At 36.1% G+C, this 15,199-nt stretch overlaps 1 protein-coding gene across 1 annotated transcript in view; it reads right to left on the bottom strand.

Moving 5' to 3' along the window:
* Positions 1 to 731: 731 nt before the first annotated feature.
* bmt2 (base methyltransferase of 25S rRNA 2 homolog) overlaps positions 732 to 15,199 on the bottom strand; it is a 69,127-nt gene continuing 54,659 nt past the window's right edge. The window contains exons 4-5 of the mRNA XM_039760955.1: positions 6,398 to 6,512; positions 732 to 2,282 (exon numbers count right to left, since the gene is read on the bottom strand). Of these exons, the coding sequence (XP_039616889.1) occupies positions 1,653 to 2,282; positions 6,398 to 6,512 (745 nt within the window). The 3' untranslated portion in view covers positions 732 to 1,652. The remainder of the gene's footprint in view (positions 2,283 to 6,397; positions 6,513 to 15,199) is intronic.

The raw sequence follows: 15,199 nt of genomic DNA on the forward strand, positions 1-15,199 counted from the left end.
GCCAAATTTCAGCCTTCTACCTACACGGAAAGTTGGAGAATTAGTGATGAGTCAGTGAGTGAGTGAGTGAGTGAGGGCTTTGCCTTTTATTAGTATAGATACTGGAAATGAAAAAATTAGTATGTTTTGTTGTTAAACTATTCTGTTACTCAATTTCAATATACATTTCTATTTCTAGTCAAAACACAGCATGTGAAATTATCAAACTAATAATTCATTATATCTTGAAATCCTGCTCCAAAACATAAATAAATAAATACATTTATGAAATCAAGACAGCAAAAAATATTTTAATTTGTACCGTATTTTATTACAGGTTATATTGAATGGCACTCTCAAACTCTCAAAACAATTTATCAAAAAAACCTGCTAGGAACAAACACTGGACAAAAGATTTGTCTTTCAAAACCATATATGAAAACTGTTTACAAGTGCAACATTGTTAAAAGCTGCTTTTCTAGTGAAACTGGATTTTAATTCTAAATGAATGAACATTTTAATGAATCCTGTTTCTTTTGTTATGTTATTTGAAGGTGTACCAGAAAAAAATTGAATGTTAAAAATAACTTGTATTTCAGATCTGAGGGTATTAGTGCAAAACCTCATTATGAGGTAAATTGTTTCAAACAGTAAAATATCTGCACAGCTCTTTCGAGAAGCAACACTGGAAATGCCTTTTGCACCAAATATCTTTGGGCTGATGACTGGAGTAAATTCTTCAAACTAAATACAATAAAAAAAACATATTTGCTTCATTCTAACTTCAAGTTACCGTTACTTAGGTACATTTTGTATATTACCCTACAACTGCATTTCAATCAAGAAGCAGTTCAATAGCCAGTTATATATATTTATAATGCATAAAGTGATAACGACGACAGGCAAATTAGGAACAGTTTTAGGAACAGTTTAAGCAATTAACAGCCTTAATGTGACATTAATTAAACAGAATTATAATTTTATGCAATTGTACCTCAACAAGACATTTTAAGAATTAAATGAAGAAAGACACCTAGTAGAACTTAAGATGAAAATGTCTCCTATCACCAGCCAAAAAACACTGGTGGCTTATGCGGCATTGCCCATTATAAAGTGACAATACAGTAAAAATCTGCTCAACAACAGACTATATTGTTCTTCAAAAAATGTCACCAGATCATTTATGTGACAAATCTCTCAATTATGGAGAGAAGCGATTATGGCCTAATACTAGGCAGCAAAAAAGCTTCTTCATGAAGCTTCATTTAGATGCAAAGTTCATTAACTAATAAAATATTTTTTCTACTTTTTAAGAGTTCTACACTTTTGTCCCCGAGTTACAGTACTTTATCACTGTGTTTAACCAGTTTATTCTACATCTTCCAAATTGTTGGCTTTAATGGTTTACGGAACTGAATTAAACATGCATTGTAGTCTGGGGCATTTCTTGTGTGAAACTCTTCAATTGTTTACTCAGACTCGTCTACAAACACACATATGCTTATAATTCTATAATAACAGAAACATTAAAAAACAACCTAACTTTAGTAAACTTTTTATGTGCAAAGTGCTTTTTTGTTTGTTTAAACACATAGAATCAGAAAATACAGCAGAAATATTTTGGCAATGCAGCAGCTCAAACACAAAGGCATTTTCTACTCATTTAGAGTTACTCAAGTCTGAAGTAAAATATGATCTTCCAGTTCATAGAAAGGAACAGATCCAGTTTGGCTTTCTCCAGAATCTGAGTCATAAGGATTATCAGGGAGCTCCATGAAACTGAAAGCTATCTGATCATCTTCAAGATCAGACCTAGGCGGGGCTGCAATATCAGAGTATTCCTCATCTTCTGCACTGCTAAAATCCTGTGGTATATACAGCATCTCTGGATAATTCCTGCTCACAAGATCACTGGTTGTTTTCAAAGACACTTTTCGAAAGGCCATGTGATGCATATGGGAAAATTTCGTATACTTGTACCTTTTAAAACCCAGTGACTCCACTGCAATCTTCCAGCTTTTCATCATCATTGCATGACGGTTTTGGTGGGATGAATCAGGAGTAATTATGAGTAGTAGTCCATTTAATGCAAGCAATTCATGTGCTTTTTTACAGCAGATCCATCGCTGATAGGGGGAAGGGAAATAGGAAAGTAGAAGGGAAAATACCACCACATTAAACAGCTCTCCAGGAAGGGAATCAATTGGATTCTTCAGCTGTCTGAGAAAGGCTTCGATGGCATCTTGTGCAAGCTGGAGTGGTCGTTGTAGCTGCAGATTCAGGAAATCACATTTATAGACACTCTGGTGAGAACAGATGCAAAAGAAAAAATATATATATATATTCATTAGCATATCTTTAACAATATGGAAATATCACCAAAACCATGCACAAGTACAACAAATAGCCAAATACAATACACATATAGAGCTGTTAAAATTAAATTGATGTTGGTATTAAACTTGAGGTGAATGGCACTATATTTATAATTACTGTTTTTCTGAAAATTGTACTATATTACACAATATTATTTAGACTTTGAGCCACGTGCTAATATTATAAACATACCTTGCTATGACCATGTGATATTTTTATTGCTAAAAATTTTATAATTTAATAATTTCTACAGTGGTTAATATAACTGTCTCATCTCTTGAGGAGCTTGGATTTGAACCCTGAGACTTAGTCCAAAATGACACAGGTAAATCTGAAAAATCATTCGTCCACAGTACAGTTACCAGCTCATTTTCTAAAGTTTTGTTATCCATGCTGAAACACCACATACGCATAAATCTTGTCTATTGCTTACGATGCAAACCCTAGGTATATGAATATGCCCAAAGGATAATGATAAAAACGAAACAGACTTTGTCTGGATAGATGGTGAAATACAATTGCTTTTAAAGGTTACAAGCGAGCATGAGGTTGCCTAAACCTGGGGAAATATAGGCTGTGACTCCTGCTAATATAAATATTGTGAAGTATGCAAGTGTTTCAAGGTATAGTTCCTATCAGCTAATTCAAACAAGTTAGGAAAGGCCAATCTCGAGAGTAAAGATGAGACTACTAAAAGGAATTTTCAGGACAAACTGAAGTCCATGCCTGATCACATGACATTATACATGAGCATTATCAAAAAGCTCCATTTTACCTGCCTATAGTGCCATGTGAGACCCAGCGTTTTGACATTTACAAACTACACACAGTGTATTCGAAACAGTATATTTGGAGTGGCCTAAAACACCATTACAGTGTTACAGAAGACCAAAACAAATAAATAAAAAAAATGTGGTTTCAAAATTATCCTTGGGTGAATTAGGCATGAGTTTAGTCTCTGCCTGTGTGGAGTTTAAATGCATTTTCTGGCAACAGTTTCTTGTCACATCCCTAAAATGTGAATTTCAAAGTAACTGGGGTCTCTAAATTGGCAAACAATTGTAATCTTGATGAAAATACAGTAAAACAAACTGCTAGGTGTTATAAATAGTATGCACACCAGGCACTGAACAGCTGCATGTTCCAGCTACTGTACAGACAGCCACTTCTGATCAAAATGACAGTAAAAGTCACCAGCTTTTTACCAGGTAGTGCATGAAAGCAAATAGCCACCAAGAATCCAAACACTGATTGCAGCTGGATATACAGTGGTGTGAAAAACTATTTGCCCCCTTCCTGATTTCTTATTCTTTTGCATGTTTGTCACACAAAATGTTTCTGATCATCAAACACATTTACCCATTAGTCAAATATAACACAAGTAAACACAAAATGCAGTTTTTAAATGATGGTTTTTATTATTTAGGGAGAAAAAAAATCCAAACCTACATGGCAGTTGATTGAAGATAAAAATTTGTAAGACTGAGTCAGTGAAGCAATCTTTCTTTTCCAACCTAGCACTAAGGTCTACTAGGGATCAACACCACATACCTGTTTTCTAAATGTTCCCTATCATAGCTACAATCAGGGCAACTTATTGACACACTTTGGCCCCTTAAATCAACTAAGTAGTTAATAAAGGAAAAACAAACTTTTATGATTCAAATGTAATGCAAAAACACTTTTTCCAAAGCAAATAATTAAAATATCTGTATTAAATATCTGTGGTACAGTGATTAACACTGCTATCTCATGGGCCTTGGATTCAATTTTAGGTTAAGACACTGTCAATAAAAGTTCTTTCCCATGTTTATATGAATTTTGTTCACATCCCAAAGATGTCTACATTTAGCTACTTGTTATGAGAGAATGTGAATTTGTGCATATGGGTATCCGGTATACGCGGATACCATGTTCAGTGTTGTTTGCTGTCTTGTGCGCAGTCATGTGTATGCAGACTCCAGTAACCTGCCAACATTGTATTACAGTTTTGGAATGTAAATGGATGACTGAAAACATATAAAAGGTATAAAGTATAGTAGTAGTATTTAAATATGAAGATTTGGGATTTAAACAGTCTTAACAGCTTCATTTTGCTAATGATTATTAGAAAATGTGTTATATATCTATTCAGGAAATCTACATATTAAAAAAAAGAAGCATTTTGTTTAAATGAGTAGTTAAGGAAAATAATTCATGGATAGCATAACACCCAGATATACACATGAATTATATTATGATCATTAAACATTTATTATGTATTTGTCCAAACTGAAAGACAGAAGGTGACTGCTATGATTGTCCAGATTTCAGAACACTACCTTACTGATGCAAAGTCAATAGCTTTTCTCCATTCTATGCCTTGGATTGATTCCTAGATACAGCGGGTTGTCTGTGTCAGAGCAAATGACCTAACATGAAAACATTAAAGCCAGTTTATAGATGCTTTCCACCTACTGTGGGACACCTATGTGGATTGTGAAGCAGTTTTTTCCCCCCAAAACAGCAGCAAAGTAAGGCACAACATTTAATTTCAAATGTGTTTCCTCATGTAACCATGAGGTAAGTCATACGCTAAGGCACCTTTGGGTACATACATTGTTTTGGCTGGAGTGCAGCTCTCTGCACAACTTACATTTATTTAATACATACAGTAAGCCCTGCAGGCAAACTGAATAAACTTAACTGTTCTTCTTAGCATTTCATGACAGATGACACTTTGCAAATATGTGTAATTTCAGTCCAGAAATTAGCAAGACTGGTGACAAGTTTTTAATTTTATACTGAACACTTCATATAAAGCACACCATCACATGTTGTTTTACAAAGCAAGATTATATATTAGATGGGAAAAAAATAACTCTGATGGGATGTGTTAAAGGAGTAAACATGAACAAAATGTACACAGATTGGAGATAAACGTCCACAATACAGAGGATTCAGAATAAGAATCCATTTATTCGAAAAGAAATAAAACTTTACTGTGTTGTACTGTGTTGCACTTTATTTTTTAATATAATTTATAGTCAAAACTTCACTGATAAATACTCAGATTTTCAGAGATTACAAACCAAAAAAATGAATCAAGTGTTATCAAGAGAATTTCGGGATTTAGGCAGTTTGGTAAACAACATGCCTTATCAATTCTCCCAACTAGTGCAATATATCATCACAGAGACTGAATCTTATTCCATGCATCCGTGTTTCAATGTGTAAAGGAAAAAGTAAAGTCTTCCATCTACAGTATACCCTGAAGTTCTACTTGAATGTTCATTTCAATGTAAAAGTAGACATTCACTGACTCATTCCTTTCATAATAGAATATGTAATTCACTCTTTTCTGGATTATTTTCTAGCGTGGTTAAATCTATTTTTCAAACCGGACACAAAAAGCTGCACAAAATATTCCTTTAGAACTAGTGGGTTGTATTATTTAAGAACACTTACTTTTCTTGACTTGTACATAACCTGGCCTGCAAGAAGCTCTAACCTCTTATTAGCCTTTTTAATGTGGGTGGGGCAGTGAGGAATGCACCACCACTTCAAAGTCTTTACCATATGGTGTACTTTCAAGTTCCAAACTCCTCATTATGTAAACATTAAATGTAAAGAGAAAAAATATTAAACACGCTTTAAAACACATTGTCATATTGGCAGCAAAATGGCACAAAAGTTAGCAGTCGTGCTTCAAGAATCTTGGGTTTAAATCCCACACCTCATTGTCCTTGTGGAGTTAGCACATTTCTCCTGTATCTATAAATGTTTTCCTCCTGAATCTCAAACATGTGCATGTTAGGTTAGGTAGTGATTCCAAATTGGCCCTTTATAGTTGAGAATGTGAGCATGAGTGAGCCCTATGATGATGTGGCGGCATGTCCTGAGCTGTATCTGCCTTGTTTCCAGTTTTACCAGGATAGAATGTAGTCCTGTACAGCCCTATTCATTTAAATTACATTCCATACAAAAAAACAAAAAAAAATTACTGAGGTAGACTTAAATATTCAAATTCCCACATCATTACAATAGTCCAAAAATGACATACCTCTACTGCAGGCACAATGTCAATACCTACAGTTAGGAATTCATCAAACTTTAAAAATGGGTTAAAGCAGCTGCCAACATCCAACAACCTGAGTTTTCCTGACAGATGAACTGACCTGGAAAAAGCACAAATAAAAACACAGCAAATCAGATGTATTATATGACATAAGAACCAGGAAAACACATACAAATTAGGTAGTGCCACATTACAGTTAAGAATGAATGTATTATCCTGGTACATTACTACATTTGTTTTAAAAAATACAGCCCATTTGTAAACATCAATAAAATGTACACATTTATAAAGCAAAATTAAAACAATATATTTTTAGAGAAGTATATTTATACAATTAGTTATCTTGAACTCAAATGATATCTTAAGCAATTTCCACTATTATGCCAGACCAGTAACAGTGCAGTGAATACACTTGACTTGAGCATTCATAGTTTTCATACTCTTTCTCTGTACATTTAGCATTTGTTTGCTCAGAGGTTGATGCACTTGCTGCTTCCTGAGCAGCTCTTCTTTTCTCCACTCTAGCAGCCCGCTTCTTCTCTTCTTTCGTCGGCATCTTTTGACGTTAAAACTGATTAAGTCAGTGTTTGTGTTGCAATTACTTAGTACACTTTCCTTAATTTTTCACTTAAGCTGTCACTTAAGTCTTCAATCTGCCTCAAGAATGATTTAAGGTATGAAAAGGTAGGGGAAGTGGCGAAGGTGGGAGGGTTGAGAATGTTGCCTGTATGCATGCGCCGCATGGCCACCCTACTGGCCGCTGCCGAGAGTAGATTCTACAATAAAATAAAATAAAAATAAAAAGAGGAATAACCTTGGATGTCAATCATCACCCCGAATGCGGATAGTAGACATCACATAGTACTGTATATATGTACCAAATTTCAGGTCAATGGGTCAAACGGTTTGCAAGCTACAGGTTATTTAAAATCCTGGACAAATGGACAGCAACAGTAGGGTATTATATATGTACCAATAACTGTACACTGTACGATATAACGTGCAGTTAATCCACTTGACTTACAGTTTCCATCCTCTTTCTCTGTACGTTTACCATTTGTTTGCTCAGAGGTTGATGCGCTTGCTGCTTCCTGAATAGCTCTTCTATTCTCCAATCTAGCAGCCTGCTTCTTCTCTTCATTCGTCGGCATCTTTTGACGTTAAAACTGATTTAAGTCAGTGTTTGTGTTGCAATAACTTAGTACATTTTCCTTAATTTTTCACTTAAGATGGCACTTCAGTCTTCAATCTGCCTCAAGAATGACTTGAGATATGAAGAGGTAGGGGAAGTGACGGCGAAGTTGGTGAGAAGTGAGATTGGCACATGTACGCATGCGCCGCCCTGCTAGCGAGAGTTGATTCTACAATAAAAATAAAAAGAGGAATAACCTTGGAGGTCAATCATCACCCTGAAAGCGGATAGTATATGTACCAAATTTCAGGTCTATAGGTCAAACCGTTTGCGAGCTAAAGGTGACTTAAAATCCTGGAGAGATAACGAACAGCCACAGTAGCGTTTTACACATAAAGATTGTTGTGCATTATCAGTTCCATATGCAGGGTAAGAATGAATGCTACAGTTAGACTTTTAAAATCATCTTAAAATCCAGTTGCAGTTAAAACATGGCTGGTAGTGTAATGTTGCTAATGAATCCTTTTGTGAATTGATGCTGCTTTTCAATTTCAGTCCAGCATTTAATACATTAATTCCAGAAAAAGGACTGTAAGAGTTGTCCCCAGGTGGGATTAAAAACCTCATTGTGCTACTGGACCCTAAAATTTTTGAAAGAGAGATGTCAGGGAAGAAAATATCATTTTGTATTCATTAGATTCCCAAAAAGGGTTACCTAAGTCCCCTGCTCTACAAACTGGTGATATCCAACTGCTCCACCAAGAGAACATCAAATCACATTATAAAGTTTGCAAGCAGCATCATTATTATTGGCCTCATCAGTAGTGGAGAGGAGTCAAGATACAAAATAGTAGGTTAAATACATGTCTCACAATCTGCTACCTAACATCACCAAGATAAAGAAATGATTTTGGACTTCAGAAGCACCTGGGGTTTTTATAACCCTTTCTACATGATTGGTTTTGTTCTCAGCAAGGTCATAACAAGTTTGTGTGTGCAGTTTCCTGATGATCCCTCCAGTATCATTCCTGATCAAGTAGGCCTGGCAGCAAATGTGTTCTTGTAGCACTTGAAACAGGAGAATCTGCTGTCTGCAGTCTTCTTTTAAAGTCCTCCTTTTAAAAAGGCCTGTCAATCATGTCCTTACAACCTGTATCACTGTATGGTGTGGATCCTGCAAAGCCTAAAACTGCAAATCTCTCCAGTGGGTCATAAAAACCAACAAAGAAAATTACTTCGCCTTCCCTGATGGGTATCTGCAATGGCACCTGTGTTCGAAAGACAACTGGAATGATCAGAGACTGATCCCACCCCTTGCATACTATTTTTGTTTCTATGCTGTCTGGCAGAAGGTTCCATAATCTTAAAAAGCTTTCAAATAGCTTTTCTTTCTCCAAGGCTATATGGCAACTGAATTTTGTTATGGAGGAATACTCGAGACAGAATTAAATGATGTATTTGGATGAATATTACGGACAAAATTAAATAAGAAACAAAGATATTTCATGACATATTTATTTATGCTGACATTTCACAGTACTTTTATTTATTTGCACTTCTATTTATCTATTTTTTAATTTATTTATTTAATTTTGTACAAAAAATTCCTTCATATTTGGCCACCCTCAAATTAAGAACATGTTTGATAGATTTATTGCTCCTTTTTCTGGGAAAGATCCATAACATAATTTTATTTTGTAATCCACCATCTGCTGTTTGTTCACAGTTAACTGGGTGTTTTTAACTCCAATTATGTCCTTGAAATCTATGTTTTACTTCAATTGTCTGGTCTCATACATTTTGCATATATTTAAAACTTTAATTTTAATATGTTTATACTGTACTATGACTGAAGGGGAACGAAATTTCATTGCATTATATGAATCATCGAGCTGACACAGCAAAACATATTTTTGACTCAAACCATCTTAATCCAGTTATGGGTATAGGAAGGGATTTCTGGTGGAGCCTATTCCAGCAGGAAATAGTCCTGGGCAAGAGGACAGCCTACAAAAACTCAATTTGCCCCAACACTAACACTCGCACAGAAGCAACTTATGATCATCAATCAATATAAACAATACATGTTTGAGAATAGTGCAGGAGGGCCAGAATACCTAAACCATAACCATCAAAGTGGTAGAGACGTGTAATGTCAAAAACAGAAGTCACATTTAATTGCTTTTTCTTAAAAGTACCGCTGTTTTTAAAGTTATCAATAGTCTGCTTATTTCTGTAAAAGAAACATACTGTATAAATGCTAACATTTACGTTTATTTATTAACGCTAGAATTACCAGAGCCTACGAAAAAACTCGTAAATCCGTCCCACCTTAAATCGGTTCTTAAAACCGTTCTCACCTCTCCGCCAGCGTCTTTTGTAAATCTAAATGTGCTGATAAAAGAAAAGCTGCAAGTAGCCGGCTTTTCCATCCCACCACCGACTTAGAACGTGCACAAACTTCTCCCAGCTCATGCCTTGATTGATTTTCTGGGAGTAAAGTGGAGTTTTAGAGTGGAAATAATAGATCGTTGTTTGGAACACACGCATTTCATGTCTGTTCCGTTTCTACAGTAATTTGTGCAAACACATTGTTAAAACAGAAACGATTTTTATTTTCTAGTAGTAGATGACAAAATGTAGGCATAAACTATATAAAGTATGAAGCCTGAAGTCCAAATATCAAAAGAAATATTTTCACAGAAGGTACAAATCTAACACAACAATTGCGCTTTTATTCAAAAATATAACTGCAGAAACAAAAAGCCGCCTTAACATGCGACTGACACTTGTTTATTATGACTGCCTCCATGGCGCAATAGACTCAGCTGCTGACTGGGAATCAAAAGGTCGCGAGTTCGATCCTGCTCTACTCTGTTTTGAGAAGTAAACTGCTCTTAGTCTGACTATTTTAGAATAAAAACATACATTTGTTTTCAGTCTGTAACAGCCGGTGTAATTTATGATACTTGTAAAGGTTAGCTTTGGTTTTTTTTAAGTCAGTTTTATTATCTCAGCCACGTTCACGAGCCTAAACACACCCCACCCCCGCAAATGATACTGCTGTTTTCACATAGATGCGCTGTAACAGAGTTAAACTCAGCTCCTTTCTACATCGGAGCAAGAATGCACATACCATTGCTTGCATACTTAAGTGTCTTCAGGCTTAATGATACTTCAGGCTTCATACATTATATAGTTTATGCCTACATTTTGTCATCTACTAGTAGAATATAAAAAACGTTTCTGTTTTAACAATGTGTTTACACAGGTTACTGTAGAAATGGAACAGACATGAAATGCATGTGTTCCAAACAACAATCTATTATTTCCACTCTAAAACTCCACTTCACTCCCAGAAAATCAATCAAGGCATGAGATGGGAGAAGTTTGTGCACGTTCTAAGTCGGTGGTGGGATGGAATAGCCGGCTGCTTTGCAGCCTGATTTTTATCAGCACATTTAGATGACAAGACACGCTGGTGGAGAGCTGTGAACGATTTTAAGAAGCGATTTAAGGTGGGACGGATTTACGAGTTTTTTCGTAGGCTCTGGTAATTCTAGTGTTAAACAGATATCCTTATCAAAGGTGACTTCCAATATATGAGACAATTCATTACATTTCTTTTGTTTTTCCAATTGGAGCTGTGAAAGAAAAAAAAAAACTGCTTGCAAGTTAATTAGGGTTAAAAACTAAAAAAGCTATTCTGCCATAACGGCAGGTTATTCATACAGGCGTCTGTCATAAGACAGGGTGCAAGTAAGCTGACCAAGAAAGACTTCCTTTTCAGGAACGTGTCTGTTAGACACAGGAAAGATGGCTCTTCCTTCTTTAGGGCCCCAACTGCAGTGTACACAAAACAGAAACGGATAGCCAATTTGCACAATGTAAGATGAAATGCTTTAATAAACGATATTATGTTTATTGATAAGTAAGCGGAAGGGGGAGGGAGGGAAGATATTAAAATCCGATCGAAAATGGGGACCTTTGCTCTTCTGCTTTGCAACGCATGAATCCTACGTACTCACTTGTACCTGAATAAAGACTGATTGATTGAACTATTCCTGTCTTCCTTGGAGATCTCCTTCCACAAAGCACAGACAAGTGAAGTGACATGCTCATGGTCATATGGTGTCAGTTGCAGGATTTTACCCTACAATCTCAGGTTTTGAAGTCCAAAGCCTTAACTACTATGCTACACTAGTAACAGCTGCTTTAAAATACCTATCAAGTAGTTACCCAACTTTCATGTAAGTAAACCAGTATTGGGATTCATGAATACCAAGGAGTAATGCAAGGCTTGAATTATATTTTCTGATATATTGGAAGGATTCCCATGTACAACAACCTATTTGGGGGAAATGTTATAATCTTGAGAGGATTTCAGGGTTTACGAAGGATGAAATTATTACGGACTACCTGATTTATCTTACCATGCACACATTTCAAATTTATACTCTGACATTTTATTTCCAGTTAATGAAAAATACCATATTTACTCATGTACCATGCGCCCTTGTGTAAGACGCGCACCCTAATTTTTTACAAAGAAAATCGCAAAAATCGTTTTGCCCCGTGTACGACGTGTGTTGTAATTGTATACAACGCGTTTTGAGAGAAAGCGCGAGTGAGAAAGAGCGAGAGCACAAGCGAGCGAGAGAGCCCAAGCAGAAATAGTAAACATTACAGAATTACAGTTCCTCGTGTATGACGCGCACCTGATTTTCTAATGCTAATCTTAGGGGAAAAAAATGTGCACATCGTACACGCGTAAATTCGGTACTACTTACTAAACAAACATTACTATATCTGTATTGTTGAATTAGTAAACTAGAGATATTTCACAATATTTTCATTTAAACAAACTCTATACATCTTATTTTGTAACAGTATGCTTTGAAAATCTAGTTTGTCTCTGTTAGGTTTGTAAAATTTCCTATTGTAAGATTTATTTATTTGCATCATTAGCTGGTTAAAAACATACAAGAAAATCCTGGAGCTTTAATTTTCCATATTTATCTCTTTTTTTTTTGATTTGTCGAAACTAATTTCCTGAGTGAAATAAACCTTGTTCGTTTTGCGTTATTCCATTATTTCAGAATTACTGTAATATACCCTTTGCTGTTTTCTAAATATCTTACCTGACTGAACAGAGTTTATTATTGCTTAGTCTGTGCACTAGTGTAGAAATGGAATATTAACTGTACCTGCAGTTTAACGGATAGACTGCTTCAGGCAGTGTTTATACTTCACACGACGCAACGTGACGTGTGCGCCAGCAGATGCTATGGCTACGCAAGTGGTGTACTGTTTATACATGCACGTGTAATTTATGTAAATCTGGAGAATTCCACAGGGTGGCAGTGGAAGATATCATCACAGAGAGAAAACAACATTCAGCATCGTTGTGTTGTGAATTGCCCAAAACATCCATTAAATTCAGGACACCTTGCCACTATATCTCTGAAAAGGATTGCTGTTTAATGATTACATCCATTAATCCAGGGCCACCCATTCCAGCAAGTATTGGGCACATGGCAGAAACAATCCCCGGATGCGGCATCAGGTTAATACAAGCACACACGTATACTGTCATCATTTTAGCATCACCAAATCCTCCAACCTGCATGTCATTGGAAGGAAACCAGACAGAGCACACTATGGAAACCCACCAGGGAAACATCCAAACTCCAAGCATGGAACATCAGGGGTGCGACTCCCTACTGCAAGGTAGCAGCATTACCACACAGGCACTGTGCCACCCCCACATGCGTAATTAACAGTATTCATTATTTAAATGAAGCGAACGATTTATTTGTAAAATATGATATACGAGGGGGAGTCAAGCTTAAGTTAGAAAATGTGATTTAATAGAAAATGGAACAAACCATAACAAAACTGATAACATTTCTCAGTGTAGTCTCAACTTTTCTCAATGCACTTGCGCCACCTACCTGGAAGTTCCTGGATTCCAGCAAAATAAAAGGTTTTGTTTTGTCCTCGCAACCACTTGTGCACCGCTTTCTTCACGTCATCATCTGTTTTGATTTGACAACCACCCAGATGTTTTTTTATAGTCCCAAAAGGATGAAATCACACAGTGCCAAATCTGGCGAATAAGTAGTATGTGGCAATACCTCAAACTTCAGTTTCTCCAGACAAACCTTGGTGTTCTTAGCAGTGTGTGGGCGGGCACTGTCTTGCAGCAAAAGGACTCCTTGAGACAGTAGTCCCCACCGCTTGGATTGAATAGCAGGCTTCACATTGGTAACCAGCAAGTCACAGTAACTTGCACTAGTGACTGTAGTATCCCTTGGCATGTAGTGTTCGACAATAACTTAGATGCACGAGTGGTTGCGAGGACAAATCAAAACCTTTTATTCTGCTGGAATCCAGGATTTTACCATGAATGCATTTCATCATGAAAGTGATATCAAGTATAAATTTAATGAGTCTAAGTGCGCAGAGAACTGGAATATCATAAATTTAAAGTGCTCTGTGTGGAAATTGCTGCCTGCCACTGCTGGGAGCGCAAGATGAGCCCCAAAAGCACATAACGATTAACAACTGGGTCAGTCTTAAGGTGATGTTTACGACGGTCTACTTTAATAACAAAATAAACTATGAGAAATTTCCACTATATCACAAAATAAACCTTCTCACTGTTGCCCTAATATTTTTTTCTCTTTGGCTTAAATATGCTTCAGTACATTCTGATGCTACTGTGCAGTTACAAAAGAAGAAAATGATGGTACGTGAGACCTTTAAAATTTATTGTGTATTTATGATGGTGAATATGCAATGCTTGAAAAGAAAAGCACCACAAATACATTTGCAGGTCAACATTTAAGTTTAATGATTTGCTTCACTGAATCAAGCTATTTAGATCCTGTTGGATCTGCAAAGCGGCTTGTTGTCACATGTTCATTGCAAAACAGAGACTCAGATGTAACGTTCCAATTAGAACACACTAAATTCCCCAATTTTTTGCTGGTAATGAATCTCGCGCACATGTCATGTTAATTTTGAAGGACGTGCTCAGAGGATGCATCAAATGAACACTTGGAATACACAGACACATTCCGAGTGTGAAATATAAACTGGCCCTTACACTCACCAACATACTGTACCTATGCAACATTTGTGCTTTCACTACATTTGTCACATTTTAGGGATTATAAAAATGGACATCAGTTAGTGTTTGCATCTTAGTATTTAGCAATTAAGTATGTCTAACATCTATGGATGAGTTAGACACAATCACTGCCTTCTAGGGTCTGTGTAGAACACCGTATTAAAACGTGATTCATAATGCCATTATTTTGTTTCCTCTTCATGATGCTTTAAGTTGAATGACTGAAATGCAAAGCTAATCAGTCAAATTACTGAATGATAAAGTACGCATTAAGCTATTTAGGTACTAACTCCAAAATGGCATTAAAGTGGTAATGATGAGTGCCGGTTATCTTGGTTTTTGTTTTAAAATAAATAATAAGTCCCATTCCTGCAGTCATGCACTAAGATTTTCCTGCCTTGAAAACAAAGTATTTATAGACAATACATTTGGGTTTCTTTTTGACATGTCTTGATGCGGTACTATATTATTAAAACTGTGAGCACTTCTATATGTAGTTCTTACTCATGTTTTTCTCATA

Source organism: Polypterus senegalus, chromosome 8 (assembly GCF_016835505.1).
Source record: "Polypterus senegalus isolate Bchr_013 chromosome 8, ASM1683550v1, whole genome shotgun sequence".
Classification (NCBI taxonomy): domain Eukaryota; kingdom Metazoa; phylum Chordata; class Cladistia; order Polypteriformes; family Polypteridae; genus Polypterus; species Polypterus senegalus.